Raw genomic sequence first — 25,438 nt, forward strand, 5'->3', positions numbered from 1 at the left:
CAACAACTATATTAATAAATGCCTGTGAATTGACTGACGGAGCTTAAGTTTGTTCAACATTGGCCTAAAAAAGGCAAAATTGCGTCCTTTCCAGCATGAACAATCTATAAAATTACCATGGAGCAGATGTTGGCTTAATATAAATATCGTAACAATTAGAGATGTCCAAAAAGAGAAAAATGAAATGTTCAAGTTGATACAAAGAGTTTTTCTGTTGCTGGTGTTCAGAGGGTAGATGAATTATCAGGAATATTGAGACATTAATGCATCAGGTAGTGATTATACTAGAATGATCTCTGAGGTCCCAACTTTTCAATTCAATGATTCAACTTAAGAAAATATATGACTCAAAAGATAAGGGGCACAGAAATGCATTTTGGGACTTAAAGCTATTTCTATCTGATAAAATTTGGTGAAATTGTCACAATAGCCTTAATAATAATAATTATTATTATTATATATAATAATATATTAATATAATTATATCTATAATTATATAATTAAACTAACATTTAATAAGTATTAATAATAATAAACTAATAAAAAGTAAAAAATTCCAGTCTGCTGCAAAGCATCCATCATACTTCTATACTTCTGTTTGTTTCTATCAAATTGATATATATATGTATAGATAGATAGATAAATAGATAGATAGATAGATAGATAGATAGATAGATAGATAGATAGATAGATATAAATGTTTCAAAAAAGGTTGGATATTTCTGTGGGAATCCAAAAATAAGGGATCCTCCCCAAAGTGAGAACAATTTGTTCCAATAGCCATGAAGGTGGAGGAGGCAGCATTGTGGAGTGCTTAAAGCTTGGTTTGACTCATCCTGAACTAAGTGTCTAGACTTCTGTCTTGCTGCTGGACTTGGAATGGAAGAGAGAGTGGGGCTGAGGACTTTGTGAAACTTTGCCTGGCTTAAATCCAATTTATGCTCAAGAGTCAAAAGACCTCACCAATAGTAATGCAATTTGGTCCTCTTCTACTACAAAGACAATGAACAACAACATGATGTATCATATCACCCTTTTGACATTTAAAACCCTTCCCAATCTAGCCTCAATCTACCTTTCCAGTCTTGTATAAATACATTACTCTCCTTTCCATATTCTGCTGTCCAGCCAAACTACTTGTTGTTCTTCACAGGACACTTCTCTCATCTCCTTGGCTTTGCCATAGCTATCTTCTATTCCTAGATGCATCTCCTCAATGGAATCCATTTCCTTCAGCTCAAAAATCATATTCTAGATGAAGCATTTCCTGACTCTCCTCACTCTCTAGTCTTCCTACTCTTGGCACCTTGTAAGGCTCAAGGTAAGAATTAAGTATAATGTCCATGAGTATACACCAACACCTTAGAAGTCCTCATCTCTTACCTGGCTCCACAAAGTAGGAAATTCTGATTTTTCCAATATGCCCAATACTCCAGACACCTCCCAATCCCAATTCCCAATTTTCTTTCCTGTGTTATTTTCCCCAATTATATGGCAATCTCTTTGAAGAAAAGGACTGTCTTTCTCATTTTTTGTATTTGTATCTTCTTAGCATACTGCCTGACACATAGTTTGTTCTTAATGTTTATCAATATTAAACCAACAAGCTCAAGGCCCTCAAGTTAAGAACGAGTCAGTCAATAAACATTAATCAAGCAAGCACTGTGAAAGATAGACACTGTCTTCAAGGAGCTCACAGTCCTAGGGGGCAGACGATATACAAACAGCGATGTATAAACAAGGTATGGACAGGATAAATTGGCAACAATCAACAGAAGAAAGGCTTTAGAATGAAAGGGAGCATGAAAGGCTTTCTTGTAGAAGGTGGGATTTGAGGAGAGATTTAAAGGAAGTCAGGATGTAGGGGTGAGGGAGGGAATGGGGAAAGTGAAAATGCTTGGAGTCTAGTGGAGTAACAAATAGAACTACTCACTGGGTTGTCGGTTGCTGTTTTTTGTTGTTTTTTTAATTATGAAGTAGGGGAAAGTTATGACAGATTTCAAATGGCAAAGGTTTTTATATTTAATCCTGAAGGTAATGGGAAGTGAGGGAGGGTAATGACTTTTGGCATGCTTTCCTGGCATGCTTAATTACTTACTGACCCTCGTCCTTAACTTGGGGTTCCTAAACATGTTTGTTTCATAGTTCAGAAACATTAAGCGCCAACTATATGCCTGATCAGACCTTTGACAGCTTAATAAATGCAAGATAATTGGATGGGTGGGTCTATAGAATGCAAGGAATGGTTCCTTGTATTTAAACACCCCAGGCCCTTAATAAATGAAATTCCTACTAGAGTTGAGATAAAGAAAAGAGAAGGGAAGAGATGACTGCACCACTTTCTGGCCCCTTCCACTGTATATTTAAATACCATCGCCAGAAGTCGATGCCCCGCCCCTAGGGCGGAAATGCCCCGCCCCCTCCAGGGCTGCGAGCCCTACGCTCCTCTACCCTCCGCACAGCATTTAACTCTAGGCAGCTGCGAGACCATTTCCTCCCCTCAGTGGCAAAGGCGGAGCCAGGTTCTAGCCCCGCCCCTGTGGCCTCTGTCTCCCGCCTCCTCCGCTCCTGCTCCCGCCACCAGAAACAGCAGCTTCAGCAGCCGCCGCCGCCGTCTCCCGCCTAACGCCAGCCATGCCCAACATCGTGCTGTTCAGCGGCAGCTCGCACCAGGACCTGTCCCAGAAAGTGGCGGACAGATTGGGACTGGAACTGGGCAAGGTAGTCACTAAGAAATTCAGCAATCAGGAGACCAGGTGAGCTCTAACGCGAGGAGGGAGGCAAGAGGGCCTCGGTAGGAGGAGGCGGCTGCTGCTGTGGCGGCGGCAGAGAAACCACGCGGCCCCTCAGTCGCTGGGGCCACTCGGCCTGGGCTGTGTTGGCAGGGGCCCCGAGGAGGATAGTGCTGGTGTGTGTGATCACGCATTTCCCCACCCACGAAGCTGTGGGGTTAGGGGGTAGAAGACTTGAGCTGTCCCGGGGTGGGGGTGGGGGTGGCGGCCGAACATTAGGGGAGGGGGAGACTCGGAAGAGGCCCTGGACGCGCGGGAACAGACGCAGCGTGCCCCTAGTCTCGCGGCCCGGGCTGTCGCGGATGTCCCTCCTTCCAGCCTCGGTTGGAGGAGTCACCTTCCGGGTAGGCGGAGCCATCGCCGCCTCTTCTGTGGGAAGGCGGAGGCATGTGCTTGCAACGTACCCTCTCTTTAGCTGGAATCGAGGCTGGGGCATCCCGGTCCCGCCCTCTGCGTCTACGTCCCCTTCCTCGGGTTATCACGGAGACCTCGTGGGGAGAGGAAAGGGAGGGGGAGGGGGAAGCTGGTCGCGAGATTCCCGCGACGCAGCCTGGTTGGGCAGCTGGCTTCCGCTCGCGTCACTGTAAACATCCCGCGCTAAATGTTTTCCTGAAAATCTTTTCCTAAGAGCAGTTTGGCCCCCATCCTGGAAGCACGTTTCACCTTCCAGGATGTGGTGGAGGACCACGGGTGTCATATTCTAGTTGTCAGTTCTTGGAAATTACGAAAAGGCATTGGTTTTTTTAGCCCCCTCTCCTTTTCTCTCCCCCACACCCCGTTATTAATCTCTCTCTCCACACCACGTCGGGAAGGGGTTAGGGGAGAGAAAAAGCCTTGTGAAAAAAACGCGTATGTAGCCAGAGCAAAACAAATTCCCAACCTATCTTGGTCCAAAATCGTAGGTCGCATTCTGAAACCTTTTTAGTCCACATCTATTAGAAAGTGATGGCCTAGTTCATTTTGAGACCTCTCTTTTGCCCTTGATCCGAATCATTAAGTTATCAAGCATTGAGAATCACTAAAAAGTGTGCTTTTCCTCCCCTAAACCTTGAGGACACAAAGGCCTTGGACTACAAAGACAAGCTGGAACTCCCACTCCCACCTTACTTACCCCTTTAGATTTGCCAACTTAAAAACTTCATCTCTGTAGCTTTGGACACTTGATCATCTCTTCCTGGATGCTATCTATATTTTTGTGGTTCTCTATCTGACCAACCCCTCCTGTGCTCGCTTTAATATGGGAGACAAAAGTACTGGGTGTTACAAGAGTGTTTAGTACGGTTTTAAGATATTTGAGATTCCTTGTATAGAATAACACGGAAGTAACCTTATAGGGAAGGCACTAGAATAAAACAGGAAACTGCCTTTTGCAAAAGGTTGAATTTTGGCGGACTTAAAAACAACAAAAACCGGGAAGCCCCGAGACTGAGATAAGGAGAGAAGGCATTCCAGGTATTGAGGACTGTCAAAAAAGTTTTATCTTTCCAGTGACCTTATTGTGTAAATTTTCTTGTACTCTTCACACACTGCTTAACTTCTATTAGTTTTCCCATGTTTCTCTGAAATCTAATTTTCAGTTATATGCTTATATGTTATATGTTCAACCATTCCCCATTTGATATACTCTTAGTTTCCAGTTCTTTGACACTATGAAAAGTTACTGTAAATATTTTTGAAATAGAGGCCCTATTTCTCTTTGACCTAATAGTGGTTAAAGGGTATAAATACATTTGTCATTGGCTTCCTGTTATAAGTGCCTTAATGAATATCCCCAATTCCCTAAGAATAGCTAGCATTTATGGAGCTTTAAGGTTTTCTGAGCTCTTTACAAATTTACAAATATCCTCAAGATAATCCTGCCGAATAGGGTATAGATTCTATTATCATCTTCATTTTACATAGAATCATACTAGGTTCATTGTTTTTATGGATTTCAGTTGTCTTTTCTTCTATCAATCCCTTCCATTTCTATGATTCCACAGAATATAACAGTGGTAGTTGTGTTAGCTCTTCTGTCATATAGCTTTTGTTTTGATCATTTAAACTGAAGTTTCCCCAAAAGTCTTTATTTGCCAAATCTAATGACCTTTTCTCAAACTCATCTTTCATCTCTCTAATATTTTACACTGTTCTGTTGTCACCCCTTTTTGGAAACTCCCTACATTCTTGTGATACTGCTTTCTTCTGGTTTTTCCATCTGTCTTCCCCTCCTGAATCTTTATATCATGCTTTGGGTGCTCCCTAAGGCTCTATCTTGGGCCACCTTCTATACTGTACTAGTTTGGTGAACTTAACAAGGTTCAGTTTACATTCTCAGATCTATATATTATGGTCCAGTCCTTTGGGTCAGACTGTTCATGAACCCATTTGGGGTTTTCTTGCAAAGATATTTGGAGTGATTTGTCATTTCCTTCTCCAACTCATTAAACAGAGGCAAACAGGGTTAAGTGACTTGCTCAGTGTCACACAGCTAGTAAGTGTCTGAAGCTAGATCTGAATTCAGGAAAATGAGTCTTCTTGATACCAGGATCCTTTCCTGATACTACTGCTCCACCTCTCTGCCCTCTTAGAGCTATTTATTTAGTCACAATCTCCTGACTTCCAGCCTCCTATCACCAAAGGTAGGGTTTGGGGAGGAAGATAAGTCATTTTTGAAATGTTGAGTTTGAGGTTTCTCTGGGACTTCCACTTTGAGATCCTGTAGGCATTGTATGATCAGGGGAGAGAAATTAAATCTATTTATCTCTCTTGACCTTCAGTCTCTCCATTATCTTCCTTTCAAACTCTTCCCACCTTGCTTGTTATCCCTTATCCCCCATTCTGGATCCTTCATTCCAGTTCACTCCACACATCCTCCTTTTTGTTCAATTTCATCATTTCTACCTTCACAACATATTTCACATATTCCCCCTTTTCTCCACTCATACAAGCCATCATTATCACCTAGAGCATTGCAAAACATTCCAAAGCATCTTTCATTCAGCTGCCAAGGTGACTTCTAAAATCTAAAAACTGACCATTTTACCTCTCCCCACTTAGTGATCTCCAGTGGCTCCCTATTCATGAACCAAATCTAAAATCCCCTGTTTAGCATTGAAAGCTCTTTATAATCTGGGGCCCTTCCTAACTTTCTAGACTGTTAGATTCTATTCTACTTTGTGCACTCTAGTCTAAAAACATTGACCTATTAGGAGGGGAAAGGGGGAGTAATCATTTATGTGTGCCAGGCACTGCATTAAATACTTTTTTTTAAATTTAAATATCCTGCAAGGTAAATGCTATTATCTCCATTTCACAAATGAGGAAACTGAGGCAAACAAGAGTAAAATGACTTGCCTAGCATCACACTGCTAGTATCTAAGGCTAGCTTTGAACTCAGTTCTTACTGACTTCATTCACACCCACTCTCACTGATTACAATTGCTTAAACAAAACTTTGCTTTGGAATGCTTTCTTCCCTCTTTTTTGCCTTTGAGTCCTTTAATCCTCTACCCAAATTCTAACTTCCAAGCAGGATTCTTTTCCCAGTCCTCCCACCCACTTCCAGCTGTTTGTGCCACCTTTTCTGAGATTACTTTCCATCCCAGTTTGTATCTTTACAAACTGTGTGACCTTTAGTGTTTTCTTTTTATCCCTTTGCCATTAGAATGTGAGCTCCTTGAGCTCAGGAGAACAAGAACTGGTTGTGCCTGCCAAATGTTTACTAAATGACTGTTGACTTCTTGACTGCTTTGCTTTGGCCTTCTGCCTTTCAGCCCTCCTCTCCAACCTTTTTCAAAGTGAAAGTATTAACTTGGGTTCTAGGGTCTCCAACCTCCTAAGCTTAAAACCCTTTTTTATATGTCAAAAGATGGAAGGGACAGGATGAATAAGAGTTGATAACTAGAGCTAAGTTTTATGAACTCTTATTCTCAACTTAAAATGAAGGCCCTCTATTTTACACACTTCATCATTTAACTTTTCTGAATCACTCCTTATCTGAAGAATGAGTTGACTGGACTAAGATGGCTCCAAGATCCTTCCCAGTTTTAAGTGTACCATCCCACAGAATCATACAAAAGAAAGCAAACTGTCCTACCCAGGCCTTTCTGGCAAGCCGGGTCATGGAGAAACAGCTGTTTTGACAGGACCAAAATGTTCCCTTGGGTCCAGACTGTAAAGAAAACATCACCCAAGAAGCATGCATTAATGTACTGTTTGAGAATAGGTTGGGTTCAAGGCCCATTTCTGATACACTCTGGGTATGTCAAATTAATATGTCAAATATTCATATCAAATTAATGCCTCTGTGCAAACAAAATAGCCCTTGTCCTCAAGAAGCTTACATTCTATTAACTACCATTCTCACTACCAAAAACACATACACTGCCAGTAAATACAAATATATAGGGCCCTTCCCACTGCTTTCAGTTGCTTTAAAATGTTAAGTTTTGGAAATGATCTATTTGTACCTTGGACAATCTGTCTAATAAGATTAAAATAGGTTAAGGTGAACTAATTAAAATGTATTACATGATGTTATTAATGATGCTAGTGCACAGTTATGTTATACAGGTTTGTAGGTTGTACCTTTTACTTAGTGGTTTTTTTCACTTGACATTTATTTTGTTTCTCAACTTCCTCCAACTCCCATTGAAAAAGAAAAACCATGGGCAGCTAAGTAGTTGATAGAGCTCCAGATCTGTAGTTGGAAGTACCTGGGTTCAAATTTGGCCTCAGCCACATCCTCAGCCTAGCCCTTGCCTCTTCTGTTTTAGAACTGAAACTAAGAAAAAGGTAAGTCTTTTTAAAAGGGGGGAGGATGGAAGAAAAACAAGAACACTTATAACAGCTTGCTGACGTTTTTTAGTATTAGAAGAAACAATTGTAATATTGGTGTCCACTGAGTTACAAACAGCCTTGTATGGTTTGAAACAAGTTCAGCCTTTTTCTGTGTCCTTATACATCATTGAAAATAGGAAGCTTATTTTTACTTGGTTCTCCATGTGACAGAGTTCAGCTTGAAATTTGTCTTCACCTAAACAGTCAGCTCTATTTCTTCTGGTTCCCACACCCTGAACTTTTTGAACTGTTCTTCTAGCCTCATCTCCCTGATGTCTTTTTCTCACTCTTCCATATCCTTCCTTTGTTCCCCTTGTTTGTTAACAAACTGATGCTCCCCATAGGAATTCTATTTTGTATTTACTGATATGTGTACATAATAGATTGACACAATAATATAAGGGGACATACTATTCAAGCTATCACTTTCCCAGCACTGATTGCATTAAATCTCCAAAGTTTCTCATTCTTTGCTCATGTTTTTAGCCACCAACTTTCTCTTTTCCTCCTCCTCTTCTTGGCATATACTTCCAAACTATTAGCCAGTCCTATCCTTTACCAAGTTAACTGCCCAACTATTCTGTTCTGACTCATAAAACGAGCATTCCCAAAATTCCTAGCAAGTGAAGATAGCTTTTGTCTTTAGCCAGAAAAAGAGATGGATAATCTGATTTTGGTGTTATTAATTAAGCTTTGCTTTTTCAGGCAAGTCATTTAAGTTACAATACAATTTAAATGTTACAGTAGTTTGAAGGGTAAGCATTAAACTAGCTATTTTTCTAGGCTTAAAATTTTATTTAAAAGTTTGAATGTACTTCATAATGAAAGCATTTAGATCCTGCTCACCGGGTTTGAAGTTTGGTCGATTCAGTTTAATAAGCATTCAACAATTTCTGTATTAAAGCCATGTGCTTTACCAGATGTTGGGGATACAAAAATAGTAACCTCCCTTGTATTTTTCTGGGGACACATTAGGTACACATATAAGTGAATCAAAATAAATTAAATAATTTATGGGGTGGGAGAGAAGATCAGTTATTAATAGTAGGCTCAAAATTTAAGAAAGAGTTAGAGAAGACCATTGGAAATAGGACTGACATGGATGGATATATGGAAGTTGGAGGTGATAATCAGGGAAGTTAACTGACTGCCATTGAGGAATACATTGTTAAGGAGGCAATTGAGTAGCTCAGTGGATTGAAAGCCAGATCTAGAGACAAGAGGTCCTAGGTTCAAATTTGACCTCAAGACACTTCCTAGCTGTGTGACCCTGGGTAAGTCACTTGTCTGCCTTGGAACCAATACATAGTATATATATCTTCTAAGGAGCAGTTACTTATCTATCACCAAGCTACTTGAATACTTTATCAATTACCCTCCTGTTCTAGTTTTATCTCTTCTCTACTATTACCTTGAATTTATTTTTTAAGTACTTATCTGTATGCATGCCCTTCTCTCTTTAAGAGTATAAACTTCTTGAGGGTAAGAACTGTCTTTTTTTGTCTTTGCATCCCAGTAACTAGTAAATCAGAAACATTCTTAATGCTTGTTGATTGCTGTTCAACCTTTGAAGGTTCAGAAGGGTAGATATCTAGACCCTGACCTGGCCTTGCCTAGGGTAAAGGCGACAGGAGGTGAATTAGAAACCCACTTCAGACACACACTGGTTCCTTAACTGGTCATTTTATTTACCTCTTTGTGTTGTAGATCTGATACCTTGGAGGGAGTTTTAACATGGGCAGGTCCCAATACAGATCAAATCACAAATTCTATTTCCACTTCTTCCCCTCAACATCCCTCTCTGCCTTCCCCCCACCAAAACGAAAACAAAAAAAACTCAGGTAACAAACTATTCTAAACTATTGGAAGTCATCTTCCACTTGGAGGGAGGAGATTAGGAGGAAGCAGAACATATATATAGGGCAGTGATTGTGAACCTTTTGGAGACCGTATGCTGTGCCAGACTGAGTACCCTGTCCTCCCTGGCATGCGTGCCATAGGTTCACCACCATGGGTACAGGGGAATCCTAAAATTCATGTGAAACAGATTTAGTGAAGCATCTATTTTAAAATGTGAAAGATTGAAATAGATTTTTCAAAATTTCATGCATACTATGTTATACATTATTTGTGTTCCTCAAAGCACATTTTGGTTATTTGTATGTGGTGTAAGGGGGAAAAGTATGAAATTGGGCATAAATTTAATGATTATATTATGATTTTATTGATCAACAGGAGAAGGGAAGGAAGATGAGAGCGAGATCACTTAGAAAAGCTATTACTCTAATCTAGCTTCCTTGCTGTTCCATAGCAGCCATGTAGGCTCCACAGTCCACCTGAACACAAAAGTCCTGACCCTGAAAATCCTCTTGCCTCAGTTTATCAAATTTTTTCTCCACCCACTGACTCTTACATGTCAAGCCTCTGGAGCCAACTTCCGCCTAGGCCCACCCAGGAAGGCAGTCCAGGGACATTTGTTCTGCTTCCTGCCTTGGGATCCCTTATCTCTATTGCTACCTTTTCTGGCTGATTACAAGGGGTACCAAAGCTTCCATTCTATCATGATCAAAATCTCCTCAATTTCCTTCACACAGTGGTAAGCACTAAATAAATACCCCCCCCCCCCCTTTTTTTTAACTTTTAACTTCTATCTTAGAATCGATACAATAATTTCCAAGGCGGAAGAGCAGTAAGGACTGGGCAATGGAGGTGAAGTGACTTAGCCAGAATCGCACACTAGGAAGTGTTTGAGGCCAGATTTGAACCGTGTCTCTAAGCCTGGCTCTATCCCCTGAAACACCTTGCTGCTCAATGAGTAAATATTTTGAATATTCAGCCTTTACCAGAAGTATATCTAGAACTCTCAATTCATGAATTTTTTTTTTTTTATGTTCTGGATTAGTAACCTTTCAGTCTCAGAATTTCAGAGTTGAAATCTCAGAAGTTCTATAATTTAATCCAATCCATACCTGAAAATCCTGTATTAGCAGACATTCTCCTTCTCTGGATAGCCTTGTTAGATATATGAATTTATAATTCTCTTCTTTGAAATTGATTTCTTTCCTCCAGGCCTTTGTTCAAAAATTTGATTGCCCTAATGGGAGTTTCTGTTTGGCTGCCTAGGTCATTAGTGACTTATGGGGGGGATTTCAGACTAAAATCCTAGGTGTAGGGAGTAAGAAGTAGGGTAAGATATGAAAGAAAATGGAGGTCCAACTGTTTTGAGCATAGAAGTTTCAGCAGGTAGAAGAGCTGGACCAGTCCCTGAGAAGCAGACAGGAAAGCATCCAGACTAATTTTTTAAAGTTTTAGGGTTGGTTTTATGTTAGATAGGGATGAGTTTAATAACATGTATACTTGGTGAAACAAGAGAGAAAAAGACTGAAATTCAGAGACCAAGTTGGGGAGGTTCCAGAGAGAAAAATGAAGACGATAAATAAAAGAAGAGAGAGAAAGGAAGGAACTAGAATAGGAAGAAAGAAAAACAACAGACTATAAGATACTGTATCTAAATGATACTTAACAAAAAAGAGGGAGGAAAAGGAGAGGAATGAAGGGAGAGGGAGGAAAAAGGAAAGGGTGAGAAGAAAGGAAGAGGAAAGAAGAGCAAAAGTGAAAAATTGAAGAGACAAAAAAGGAAAGAGGAGAAAAAAAACAAAATAAATAATTGAACAACCATCAAAGACTTAAGCACAGAGACTTGAAAAGCAAAGAGGTCAGAGAAGAAAGACAATCCATGAAAAATTTAGAAGATACAGAAAATTTCTATTTGTCCTTACTGTTTGCAAGAACCCAGTTCAATGTAGCAAGTGCAAAACAGATGGCCAGTGAACTGTTCATTAAATGAATGACAAAAAGGCAGCATAAAAGGAGATAGCTTCTTTGCAGAAGAGGAAAGCTGCAGGCCTAGGTAAGATTTGTAATTATTGATTTGCATTTCCCAGTAGCTTATGTTATTAGCAAATCATTTCACTACTTTCCTTTTAGATTTAAGCCTTATCACTATGATACCTAAGTATCACCTACTTTATCTTTTTTTTTTTAAACCCTTACCTTCTGTCTTAGAATCATTGTGTAGTGGTTCCAAGGCAGAAGGAGTGGTAAAGGTCAGGCAATTGGGCTAAGTGACTTGTCCAAGATAAAACAGCTAAGGAAGTGTCTGAGGCCATTTTTGAACCCAGAACCTCCTGTCTCTAGGCCTGGCTCTCAGTCCACTGAGACACCTTTAACTATCCCCATATGCCTGTTATTGAAAAATGAGGATAGCAGGTGGCAGCTGCTAGGTAGCTAATTTTCATCCAGCCTTAGCTTTGAAAGCCTCCAAGTAAGAAAAAACTTTCTACTTCCCAAGGCAATCTATCCACTTTTGGATAGCTATCTTAAATCTAAATTTTCCTCTTTTAGATTTCTACCCATTAGCCAGTTCTGCCCTTCTTAGGTCTCAAGCCAAGAAAGTCTAATCTCTTTTTATGAGTCCCCTCAAAAATCTTGAAGATAATTATCTTGGGGGGCGGGGTTTCCTTTCAACCCAAGACTTAAAAAATATCCCCAATTCCTTCGAAAGGTCCTCAAATGCCAGTATTTTGTGGGGCATTTTTAAGTTTTGTTTTTAAAAACTTTCTAGATTTTTTTTTTTTGGCTAGGCAGCATGTTCATTTTTAAATGCTCCATTGAAACCCAGTTTGATTTCCTGTTAATCACAGTTTAGTTCTGTAATTTTAGACTTTTTTTGGAGCATTGCTACTCTCATTTGTTTTCATCATGTACATAAATACTATTTCTTTCATTTTAATTTCTTTTTTAATTGATATATTTTGTTTTGACAGAGTAAGTGCTTTTACAATAAACACCAAACACCACTCCTACACAAATAGCTAAGTAAAATCTAACTATAGAACATGTCATTTTCCACATTTTTAATTTATTGAGTGTTAATAGAAAGTTAGTTCAACCTCTTCACAGGCTTTTGTGACCCTGGTCAAGAGGCCTAACTTCTGAGGAGTCTGGGCAGCTCTGAGCTGCTCTGAGCCTAAACTATATAAGTGGAATTATATATGAGCTATATAAATGGAACTTTAGAGCTGGTCTTAAATAGCTTGGAAGGGAAGACTATATGCTTTAATTTCATTAGGTATGGCACCGATATTGATATTTGTATTTTGGGATCTTTTAGTTTATGTCTTTTGGGATCCACCTTCTTCACTATGTGTAAAGTGTTTTATTTTTTTAAATTCAAAGATAATTTATTTTCCCAATTACATATAATAGTTTTCAACATATTTTCCAAATTTGTAATATCCAAACCATCTCTCCCTTTCTTCTCTTTCCCCCCACTGAAAAATGGGAAGCAATTTGATATGAACTGGCATGCATTATTGTGCTAAACACTTCCATATTGTACATTGTTATAAAAGAACACTCCTAGAAAACCCAAACCCCAAAATAAGACCATAAATAAACTGATTTGAAAGATAGTATTCTTTGATCTACATCCAACTCCAACAATTCTCTGGAGATAAATAGCATTCCCTGTCATAAGTCAGAATTGTCCCAGATGATTATATTGTTAAAGAGTAGCCAAGTTTTCACAAATAATCATCGTACAATTTGCTTTTACTATATACAATGTCCTCCGGTTTCTACTTATTTCACTCGTGTCAGTTCATGTAGATCTTTCTAGCTTTTTCTGAAATCCATCACATGTACCACAGTTTGTTCAGCCATTTCCCAAATGATAGACATCCCTATTGTTTCTAATTCTTTGCCACCACAAAAAGACCTGTTATAAATATTTTTTTTGTACAAGGAAGTCCTTTCTCCTTTATTTAGGATGCAGATCCAGTAGTGGTAGTATAGGATCAAAGGGTGTGCTCAATTTTATGGCCCTTTGGAATAATTCCAAATTGCCCTTCAGAATGGTTGGAACCAGTTCTCAAGTCCATCAACAATACATTAGTACCCAGTTTTGCCACATCCCCTCCATCATTTATCACTTTCCTTTACTGTCATGATAGTCAATCTTATAGGTGTGAGGTGATTGTTTTAATTTGCATTTCTCTAATCAGGCTTGATTTTGAACTTTTTTTCACATGATAATTGATGGCTTTTATTTCTTCATCCGAAAATTGCTTCTTCATATCCTTTGACCATTTGTCATTTGGGGAATGGGTGAATCATTTTTTTAAGTAAAGGTAATCAGTTTTCTTTTGAAATTTCAAAACACACTTTGAAATATTTTCCCTATTGATAGGGGAAATGGTAGGTTCTTTTATGGATTAATTTCTGGATTCAGATTCAGAATATCCTAACTAAATCAAAATGGCCTAATTTCATTTTTTACTTCTGTAAGATTCAATTAGGTGATTTCTAAGGTTCTTTTGTTAGCCAAATCTTGTCATTTCTACCTTCACTTTTGAACCAAATATAAAGCCATCTGATTGTCATTTAAAATTTTATAACCTGGGCTCTACCTTTCCAGGTTTACTCACTTGCTCCCAGTCTTGCACTCCATAATCAAGAACAAGATACTCCATCTCCCATGTCTGTGCTTTTTCCTTATTAGTCTCTTATACTTGAAATTCTTTTCTCCTTCACTTTTAATCTCTTAGTTTCTCAGGCTTCCTTTAGTATTCAGCTCAAGTCCCAGTTTAGGAAGGAGACTTCTCAGTCCCTTTCTTACCTTCTCCCCATGCTCTTTTACTTGCTATCTTCCCCCCTTCTATTTTGTATATATCTTGTAAGTACCTTTATATTTACAAGGCATGTCCCCCATTAGAATGAGAGCTCCTTGATAAGTTGTTTTTGCCCTTCTGTGTATTTTTCCCCCCTTACTATGTGTCTGGCTTATACTAAAATACTTAACACATGTTTATTGACTGACTAAATAATCCTAAAAGGGAAAGATTCCAAAGCTATTTGTTCCCCTGTCAGCTCTGTCCTAAGGGCTTGCTAATCATGCTTATGCACTACTTCCATTGCAACAGTTTGAACTTAAGACCTCCTGTCTCCAGGCCTGAATCTCTATCTACTGAGTCACTTAGCTGCCCCTCTTCCCTTTATTATTATTTTTTTAACCCTCAGCTTCTATCTTAGATATCAATATTGTATATTGGTTCCAAGACAAAAGAACGATAAAGGCTAGGCAATGTGAGGGTTAAGTGACTTGTTCTAGGACGTGTCAGGCCAAATTTGAGCCCACCTACCATCTCTAGGCCTGGCTCTCTATCTAGCTGCCCCCACTTTCATTAATTCTTAAGAAAAATACCTTCCTGATTTAGAATAGATTTCTCTAGAAGACAGTATGAGATTGGTGTTCTTTTGTAATGTGCATGTCCCTGTACATATTTAAAATCATTGAAACTCAAAAGCACTGTGCAAAAAATTTTAAAACAATACGAGAGAAAATTTTGGCCTTGAGTTTTAGATAATAATGTACAATTTGAAGCAGCTTGATGCTGGCCTAGAAATTGGAACTTTGCCCCTGGCTCTGCTCCTGGAGTTGGTGCCACACAGCTGCTGCTTGCTTCTCTGCTTGTTCTTCCATAAGTCCACAGCCTGAGACCTGCCGTGACACCCCTGCCACCATAGGTCTTCCTAGAATCAGAAATGGCTAGTGAACAACAGAGCTACCAGCTGGCATATGTTTCTGCCTTCAACACTAGATTAAGTTGCTCTTGTATGGATCTGGAACCTCATTGAGCCCAGGTGCAGTCTTGGACTTCTGAGCCTTTGGGCTCCATGTGCCTTAGCCAGACCCAGGCTCCAGTATCCACAGACTCTCTTGTTTGTCTGTTTGCTGACCTGAGCTAGAAAAAAATGATTCTTTTAAAATTTTTTGTTCCTTTAAAATTTTTTCTCAATTGGGATTTGGTCCAGGGGTATCTTCTAGTCTGTTTGTAGTTTCGTGGGAGGGTTCTTGAAATATTTCATTCTGCTGATTTGGCTCAGTTTAGGTCATTAATGATGTTCATAAAATTATAGAATTAGAAATTGGAGTGGGAAAGTTGCTAGGCCTGAAATCAGTCAGGAACTCATCTACCAGAGTTCAAGTCTGGCCTCAGACATTTATTAGCTGTGTGACCTTGAGCAAGCCACTTAACCCCATTGTCTATCCTTAAAATGATCTGAAGAAGGAAATGGCAAACCACTTGAGGGTTTCTGCCAAGGTTACTCCAATTGGGGGGCATAAGGGATCAGACATTACTGAAATGACTGAACAAATAGTTTCTATTGCTGTTATTGTTGAACACACCTGAAAAGAGTATTGAAAAGCACAAAAAAACCCAACCCAAACCTACTTATGTTTAGTATATGTAAATATAAACAAATCTTTTTAGAGTCATTTAATTTCAATTTATATTAAGTTTTTACCTGTGGTTTTGTTTTTATTTTTTTATTTAAGTATTTTTCCATGGTTACATGATTCATGTTCTTTTCCTCCTCCCTCCCATAGCTGACAAGCAATTCCACTGGGATTATACATGTATTCAATTTAGATAAAATCTTGGGATATATTCAGTTTTACAGAAGTTGGTGAGGATTTTTGTAACTTTCTATTATCCTACCACAGTACTTTGCACATAAGAAGCATTTATCTCTTTTGTACAGTTGGTGTATGTCTATTAAAAAACCCATAAATATGTGAGCTTCAGAGTCAAGAAGACCTGAGTTCAAGTCTGATCTCCCTGTGACCTATGCAAGTCATTTAATTTTAACTTCAATGCCTGAAGAAACCAACAAGAAGGTTCAACGGCTGAGATGGCGATGCAGCAAGGCACTGTGGAGTGCTTAGGGCGTGATGGAGCACAAAAGACCATCCAATGCAGCTGAGGAAGTCTCCAGATGTAACGACTTTTCATGCCACTGGACCCAGGCTTCCAACGCCGAGAGAGTGGGACTGTCTCTGTGCATCGACTTTTCCACTTAAATCTTCATGCACAGGTGTCTTTGTGCACAAAAACGCACAAAGACAATCATCATCCTGGTTGTTCCAGAGACAACCAACTTGAACTCAGTGCCTGAGGCAATTCTGAAGCTTAGGACTGGCTGTCAGCCTCGGTATAGGGAGTTAACTCATCAGGAATCCTCTGTACCTGTGACAGTGAATCTATGGCACATGTGCCAGAAAGGACATGCAGAGACCTCTGGGCATGTCTGGTGCCCGCCAGAGTCCATTACTAGAAAACCAGAAGGACATCTACTGAGCTGCGCTTCTCCCCCTCTCCACTGACCTGAGGACATTTCTCACTGCCCCTCCTCTGCCCAATAGCTCAATGGGAGTGCTTCCTTCCTTCCCTGGGTGGGGTGGGGGGCACACATTGTCTAATGCTCTATACTAATGAAATCTACTAGGAAAGGTAATGAATGACCTGTTTGATCTAGGTATTAACTTGTAAGACTTAGAAACCAATTGCATTTCTTTTTTTTCTTTATAATTGGTCTCTATTTCATCAACCACCAAACATTAAGAACCTGTTATCTTTCTAATCCCCATTTAGAAAAGCTCCTGCATACATCAGACACTTAATAAGTTCTTGTGAATAGTACTTAATACTTTGCTATAGCAACAAGAAGCCATATCCTGTCCAGTTTACAGTCAGCAAATAGTATGTTAAAGTGCTAGACTAGAGAGAGAACTGGACAAGAAGTCAGATGGCCAGTTGGTCAACAAATCTTACACAATTTACTTAATTTCTCAAGACTTGGTTTTCTTCATTTGTAAAAATCTGGGAATAAAAAATACACACTGCCTACTTATTAAGTTTGTCAACATCTAATGGCACAGTGGTGTATGAAAGCACTTTATGAACTACGGAATGCTGATACAAGTAAGAGAAAAAGACACTGAACTGGGAGTAAGAAGAATGCCAGTAAACTAAACAGTGTTGTCATTCAAGTGACTACAACTTGAACTCTGCATTGTTAATTCCTTAGCATTTTGCTAACAAAAAAGTAAATATATAGATTGCTTTGTATGAAAGGAATTGCTGAGGAAGTTTTTTTTTTTTTTGGTATGGACATCACATCTTTTTATTTTTTATATTTTTTATTTATTTATTTTTATTTTTATTTATTGTTTATTTATTTTTTTTGGACATTACTTCTTGATGAAAGCCATTAATGTGTGCCCTCATTACAGTGCCAGCATTTCAGCATTATCAAGTCAGTGACTTAAATTGCTATTTTCTTGGTGTTGACTAAGGCATTTTGCCTAAATATTGACATCTCCTTATAGTACTAAGATGTGTATGGGAAAATGCCTCCATCAGTTTTTTTTTTAACCCTTACCTTCAATTGTAAGGGCTAGGCAATGAGGGTTAAGTGACTTGCCCAGGGTCTCACAGCTTCTGCCTGAAGCCAGATTTGAATCTCTTGACCCTAGGCCTGGCTCTCAGTCCACTGAACCACCCAGCTGCCCTTTCCATCAGTTCTTTAATAGGAACTCTTTGAGAGACACCAAGGATTAGGAAAGTTTAGAAATATCTTAAGTAGAAAGTGTCACGATTTTTCCAGTTTGCCCTGTTTCAATAGTTAATAAATTATTCTGCTTTTTTAAGTGAATTTCTCTACATGTTTGTTATAATGCTTTAAGTTCCACTTCACCTATCTCTTATGTTTCTGTGAACAAGTCTGTGGGCACCAGTGCCTTGTTTTTATATATTATTAGACTGAATTCCTTTGCTTTGTATCCTGAAGTACTTACGCACAATGAATATAGTAGGACTTGAATACTAATTAGGGTTCCAAGTGGTTGAGGTCTTTCCCAACTTCCAGGCTTGTGCTCAATGCTTTCATCCTAAATTTATTTATTTAGTAAACCCTTACCTTCTGCCTTGGAGCCAATACTGTGTATTGGCTCCAAGGCAGAAGAGTGTTAAGGGCTAGGCAGTGATTTGCCCAGGGTCACACAGCTGGAAAGTGATTTGAGACCAGATTTGAACCTAGGACCTCTTGTCTCTAGGCCTCACTCCAACTCCTGAGCCACTAGGCTGCCCTCTCCATTCTAAATTTATTGAATGTAAACAAACGGCAATATTAGTTCTCTAGGACTAGGAAAAGTATCATTTATAGGGAATCTAAATGGTTATTCTGAAACCACATTTAATGAATTCATTTGCCCCTAATCTCGTACATTTTTTAATAAGATAATTTGAATCCTTAATCTCATTTTTTTAATTAATAAAATAACATCTTTCCTTTTAGTGTAGAAATCGGTGAAAGTGTGAGAGGGGAAGATGTCTACATTATCCAAAGTGGCTGTGGGGAAATTAATGATAACTTGATGGAACTTCTCATTATGATCAATGCTTGCAAAATTGCATCATCATCCAGGGTGACTGCAGTGATCCCATGTTTTCCATATGCCCGACAAGATAAAAAAGACAAGGTAAGTGAGAGGTGTTGTACATTCCTGTTCAAGTTTTATTTTCTAAAAAATTCTCTACATTTAACCATTGAAAAATGTTTAGAGGTATTTTGTAGTTATTAGAACAGATGAACTCTTTGATTTCTAATTGCCTTTTTCAAAGATTTTTCTGCATCATTCTGTCATTGAACATTAGGTCACCTTAGTATTTTTTAAAGGAGATAAAACAGACTATTTATTTGTATTCCTTTAACCCCAGAAGGGAGGGCGGGGAGTGAATTTTAGTATGCATTTAAAATTTTTTCCCAATCTTTCTCTTTAAAAGAAGACCATATATTTACAATGAATGAAGTGAACTTGGTGTTTCGAACATTTATTGTTAGTTATGCAACTAAACTAAAGTGTAATTGGGAAATGTTTAGCAAAATACTAAAATGCAACATAGCTATTGTTAATGAGTAGTTTTCTAAGTCAAAATGCAGCTCTCAGGGATCACTTTCTATGAGTTTGACACGTGTGGTATATACTTAACTGCTTTAGATACCACAAGGGATATAAAAGAAATAAAATAGATCAGCCATTCAGGAAATGATAGAATTAAGGATTTAGAAAAGACCTTATAATTAACACTAATGTAACCTCCCATCTTATGTAAGAATCCTTTCTTTACCCCTAGTGATCTATCCAATTTCTTTTTAAATGCTATTTCGATTGGGGGATTCATTTATCAAGGCATCCTGGTGCATTGTTAGACTGCTAATATTATCTGAAAATTATTACATATTTTGAGCTGAACTATCTCCCTACAGCGTCCAATCATTGGTTCAAGTTCTTTCCTTCAAAATACATGTTTTTTCCCTCCTCCACATGTTAACTTTTTAAATGTGTGAAAATAATTAATAACATGTTAGCTTTGGCTTTTCTTCTCTGAGCTAAATATTCTGTCTTTAAAATATTGCTAATTGTTTCAAGACCCTCCCACCCTCCAAGTCACCCTCCAGTGAACATATTCTAGTTTGCCAACATCCCTCTTAGAAGTTACTAAATGTTCCCTCTTGACTCTATCTGTCCATTAATCTAAATTCAGTACTTTGCAATTATCTTTTACGCTTCATCTTGGTTTTTATTCAGTCAACCCAGACCATAGAGATTATTAACTCTACTTTTCATCTTTGAGGCTTCTGCAGGTTCTTATTCTCCTTTCTATATCTTCATCCACTCTTCTGTCCCGGTATCACATCCGGTATCACATGGTAGCACTGGCCTTCTCTCCCAGAATCAGGCTTGAGATAGCTTTGATCCCTTCTCTCAACTGAGATCCCACTCACTAGCAGTGTTCTTGCATTTGTTCACTGGCTGCCAGCATAGATCTATTTAGCCATTTAATATCTATTTGCTCCCTGCTCCTACCCCCAATTCAACCCCTTGGGGGTATACTTTGCCTTACTCTCTCCAGAGGGTGAGGTGTGAGAAAGCTCAAGTTTATCTTCATTCCTATATAGCATCATCCACCAAACTTATGACCATCTGTCACTCACTGGCTGGGATTTCAAAGGCCTCTTAAATTCATTCCTTGCTCCTTAGCACTGATTCTGCAAACTTGGACCTCCAGCTATGCTCAGGGGCAGAAGTAGACTTCACTCTCCTCATAACTTTGGAGACGTTGATGCTCTGCTGAACTCAATGACAAGATGTTTAGGAGCCTTATGGCTCATCTGAACTCCTGCAGGACCCATCAGACATCTCCCCCAAGAGTAGCTGAAATCTGGTGAGACGCTTGAGTTTCCTCTGTCTCCCAAAAGCCTTCTCTTCCACATTTACTGAACTGACCAAAAGAAATTGTAGTTGTCTCTCCTTTTCCATATCTTTACAATTATCCCAAAGCATATGAGGAGAGGCTATCGAAGATATCCTGGGCATGGACCAGACCTCACTTACACCTGAGTTTCCATTGTTTAGGATGTCTGAAAAAGCTCTTCCATGTAACTTATCATGTAAAGAATCTCATGAATAGCAGGTTTTAAATCATGTAAAAACACCTTGTTCATCCTGATTTTGTCATTGAACTTATTTAGTCATACAATAAGTACCTTAAAACTATCTGAAAGGGACTAAAACAATTGGATGGTTATTTTATGTTTAGTAATTGGTGCTGTCATTTTAAGAAATAATTTATTACAGAATACAACCAGTTAAGGGGAAGCTTGTGGAATAGGAGGCAGGTTTTAAGAGACTGGTTTTAAATCCTGGGTTTAAATCTGGCCTCATACATTTCCTAACTGTGTGATTCTGGGCAATTCACGTGACCCCAAATGCCTATCCTCTATCACTCTTTTGCCTTGGAACCAATACTTGTTATTGACTCTAAGATAAAAGGTAAGAACTTAAAAAAAAAAAAGATTACAACCAGTTGTTTGTTGTTAGTTTTTTAATATGTAACATATAAAGGATAAATCTATGGACATGCCCTTTTTTTTTTCTTCCCAAAGAACTCTTTCCAAATATGCATTTGTTCTGCAAGGTGTAAAAGGTGCATAAAGATTAAGATTGGGAATCCTATTATTATTTGGATAAATTTCAAAATAGCTTTCCTTTATATATCTGTATTTTTGTAAGCTGTAATATTTTATTTTGACTAGTTATTCTTTGAATTTTAGAATTTTTACTTCTATGAGTTTGTGTTTGAATACTCTCAGTTTTATTACAGCTGGGTAATTAAAACTCCTTAATTTTATTAGCCACTTTTCCTGTATAGAGCTAAATTTCTAAATAAGATCTGGTGAAAAGGAAAAGTTTAATTTTACAAAGTAGGAAAAAATCCAAAGTCAAGGTTCCACCGGGGAAATATTAAAATGCAGGTTATTGCATCATCAATTTTTTTTTAAACCCTTACCTTCTGTCCTGGAGTCAATACTGTGTATTGGCTCCAAGGCAGAAGAGTGGTAAGGGCTAGGCAATGGGGGTCAAGTGACTTGCCCAGGGTCACACAGCTGGGAAGTGTCTGAGGCCAGATTTGAACCTAGGACCTCCCGTCTCTAGGACTGGCTCTTAATCCACTGAGCTACCCAGCTGCCCCCTGCATCATCAATTTTAAGATTATGTAAAGAACCTTTGCCTAGATCACTGCTATAAATCCCGTTATATTGAACTTCCATTGTCATTGGATTATATTTCATGACACTAGAGCCCAGAATTCCATGGACTCTTGACTGAGGCGTATCATTTAGTTATATTCAAACAATGTTCTCATTCAACAAATATTTTTAGCCTGCTTGTGTAAGGCATTATGCTAGATTCTGTAGGCAGTGTGGAGAGAGACTCGGGGTGTCCTCTTTTCCCCCATAGAGTTTAGGGCCTAGTTCTGAAGGTATCACCCACATGAAATAAGTGAAACCAGTCAAATGTCAGAAAAATAGTTATAATTGTTCAGTCAGTGATAGAGTTAATGTTGTAATAGTTCAGAGGGGAGAGAGATCGTTTTCACCTCAGATAAGGCTGGAGGGAGTCCAAAAAAGAGCCTTTGAGGGATAGGGTTTTTGTTTTTGTTTTTTAGGGGAGAGGAGGGTAGTGATTTAGACATTCTTCATTGGGGGAATGCCATGAGTCCTATGGTGATATAGGATAAGTCAGGAGAAAATTTCCAGCAGAAACAGTGAAGAAAAATGATTGGAAATAAGGATAGTGTGGAGGGGGACTAAAGCCAGCCTATGGATACTTTGGATATTAGGCTGAAGATCTTGGATCTTATCTGGGGCATTTATGAATTAATGATTTGTGAATAGAGGCAGCTAGGTGGCTCAGTAGATTGAGAGCCAGGCCTAGAGGTGGGAGATATCCTGGGTTCAAATGTGACCTCAGATACTTCCTAGCTGCGTGACCTTGGGCAAGTCACTTAACTCCCATTGCCTAGCCCTTGGTGCTCTTCTGCCTTGGAGCCAATACACAGTGTTGATTCTAAGACAGAAGGTAAGGATTAAAAAAAGAGAGATAATAAGTGAATGATTTTGAAAAATAGCTTTATAATAAAGTGAGTGTTTTAGGGGAAGATTTCAGTGTCCTATCTAATTGAAAAGGAAGACCTTTTAAAGTTAAAATGACTCCTTACTATTTCTCCTAAGAATCTCTTTCCCCCCTCACCCCCAATGTAAATGACTCACAAGACCCGGATTCTAATCTTAGATTTGCTCACCTTGTCACTTCAACTTTTTCTCAGTTTCCTCATCTGTAAAAATGAAAGTGTTAGACTAGATTACCTCTGACACCACTTCTACCCCTATGATGCTAAAGCTGTAATTAGTGCACAATGCGGATAGGCTTTAAGTTTTTAAAAGTCATTATTATTTTCTCAGGCCTAATTTACAATTAATTTTTAGTCTTTACATTTTTCTGTCACTATATCTCCCTCCAACTTTGGTCTCTTTTTGAAGTTTACATATATTTATTTTTTAGTTCTTTTTGTAGATCTTCGAATAGATTGTTGTTTTAAACTGGAGCTACATACAACTCCTGACTTTGAATCCCTGCCATTTTATCTTAATCCATTTATTTCATAATTTCCATTGTTGGCCACTATATGGTGCTTGTGTATGAATTTAAGGCTAACTTCCATTTTTTAACTATTGGGATGGGTGGAGGCAGAGACAATCTCATGTTCCTGTTCTATAAGTAGGATATTTCTGAGAACAAGATTTGATTTATATATTAGCAAAGCAATTTCATTAAGAAGTCACTTTTTGAAGGAATTTGAAAAAATAGGGTGGTTTTCTAAAGGACAGTTTTAAACTTAATTCTATGTTGAATGGAGAAGCCGAGTTCAAAGCCATCTTAAATATCAACTTGCCTTTGATTCTTCATATTTAGTTCATAAAACATATATTGAGCATTTTGATAGGAAAAAACCCTTTTTTTAAAGGACTAATATAATTTGTGCCTTTCTAATTTTGATATTGTTTATCTATTATGAGATTTGTGCAAGAATATTCATAGCTGCGCTCTTTGTGGTGGCCCAAAATTGGAAAATGAGGGGATGCCCTTCAATTGGGGAATGGCTGAACAAACTGTGGTATATGTTGGTGATGGAATACTATTGTGCTAAAAGGAATAATAAAGTGGAGGAGTTCCATGGAGACTGGAACGACCTCCAGGAAGTGATGCAGAGCGAGAGGAGCAGAACCAGGAGAACATTGTACACAGAGACTGATACACTGTGGTACAATAGAATGTAATGGACTTCTCCATAAATGGTGGTGTAATGTCCCTGAACAATTTGCAGGGATCTAGGAGAAAAAACACTATCCATAAGCAGAGGATAAACTGTGGGAGTAAAAACACCGAGGAAAAGCAACTGCCTGAATATAGCGGTTGAGGGGACATGACAGAGGAGAGACTTTAAACGAACACTCTAATTAACAACGTGGCAATGGGTTCGAATCAAGAACACATGTGATACCCAGTGGAATCACGCGTTGGCTACGGGGGGAGGAAAAGAAAATGATCTTTGTCTTTAATGAATAATGCATGGAAATGATCAAATAAAATATTATAAAATTTAAAAAAATTTAAATAAAAATTTAATATTATTTTGCCCTAAATTTTTTTTAAATCTTAGCCTATTTTAAATATAATCAGTCTTTTGCCTAAGACTCATTTTAATAATCCTGATGTTTTGCAAGGGTTTGTCCTTGGTTCTCTTCTTTGTCCTTGGGCAATCTTACTCCCATTTCTATGACAATAATCTGGATCTCTAGCCCTGGATTCTTTTATATGCTCACATCTACATATAGATCCAAGGCAACATCACCTTATATGTTCCCATGTACCTGAAAATGAGCATCCCACATACCTAGGTTCATTGCCTTTCCCCCAAAACCTTTTCTACTAGTTCCTGTGTATAACAGAACTATTTCTATTCTCCCATATTTTTAATAAGGAAATCATCTTTGACTTTTTCCCTCTTTTTCAATCAGATGCCAAGTCCTGTCCATTCTACCTTGAAAACATTTTTCACATTTATGCCCTCTTAATTCTCAAAATCTTTGTTTAGGTCTTCACTACTATTTCAGTTTAACTGTATTGTAGGAGGAGAGTAATGATCCCATTAGAGTAAAAAAAATAGATAAGGACTTATTCTGTGATTCACCATTTAATATTAAACATCTTTGTGCCTGGTGTTGAGGCTATAAAGACAACAGTTTAAAGAAAGTTTCTTCCTTCAAGGAATTTACATTCAACTGGGGAAAACCATTGACAACATGTACACATATAAGTAATTCAAAATGAATAGTTGATTCTTGGGTTTCTGCCCTATCTCCTCAAATAGCACTTAGATGTGCAGATCACCAAAATGACAGGGAACCCCAAAATACCACTTTTAGCTACTTATATGAACTATATATGTGTATCAGACCCAATTCATATTTTAGTCAAATCAGCTATAGAATGTTTTTAGAATTGCAGAATT

General features: G+C 38.4%; 1 protein-coding gene across 1 annotated transcript in view; it reads left to right on the plus strand.

Moving 5' to 3' along the window:
• The first annotated feature begins 2,437 nt into the window (after positions 1–2,437).
• The window catches only part of PRPS2 (phosphoribosyl pyrophosphate synthetase 2), a 36,749-nt gene continuing 13,748 nt past the window's right edge, over positions 2,438–25,438 (plus strand). Inside the window, exons 1-2 of the mRNA XM_001364973.4 lie at positions 2,438–2,756; positions 18,816–18,999. Of these exons, the coding sequence (XP_001365010.1) occupies positions 2,635–2,756; positions 18,816–18,999 (306 nt within the window). The 5' untranslated portion in view covers positions 2,438–2,634. The remainder of the gene's footprint in view (positions 2,757–18,815; positions 19,000–25,438) is intronic.

The sequence above is a fragment of the Monodelphis domestica genome, chromosome 8 (assembly GCF_027887165.1).
Source record: "Monodelphis domestica isolate mMonDom1 chromosome 8, mMonDom1.pri, whole genome shotgun sequence".
NCBI classification, from domain to species: domain Eukaryota; kingdom Metazoa; phylum Chordata; class Mammalia; order Didelphimorphia; family Didelphidae; genus Monodelphis; species Monodelphis domestica.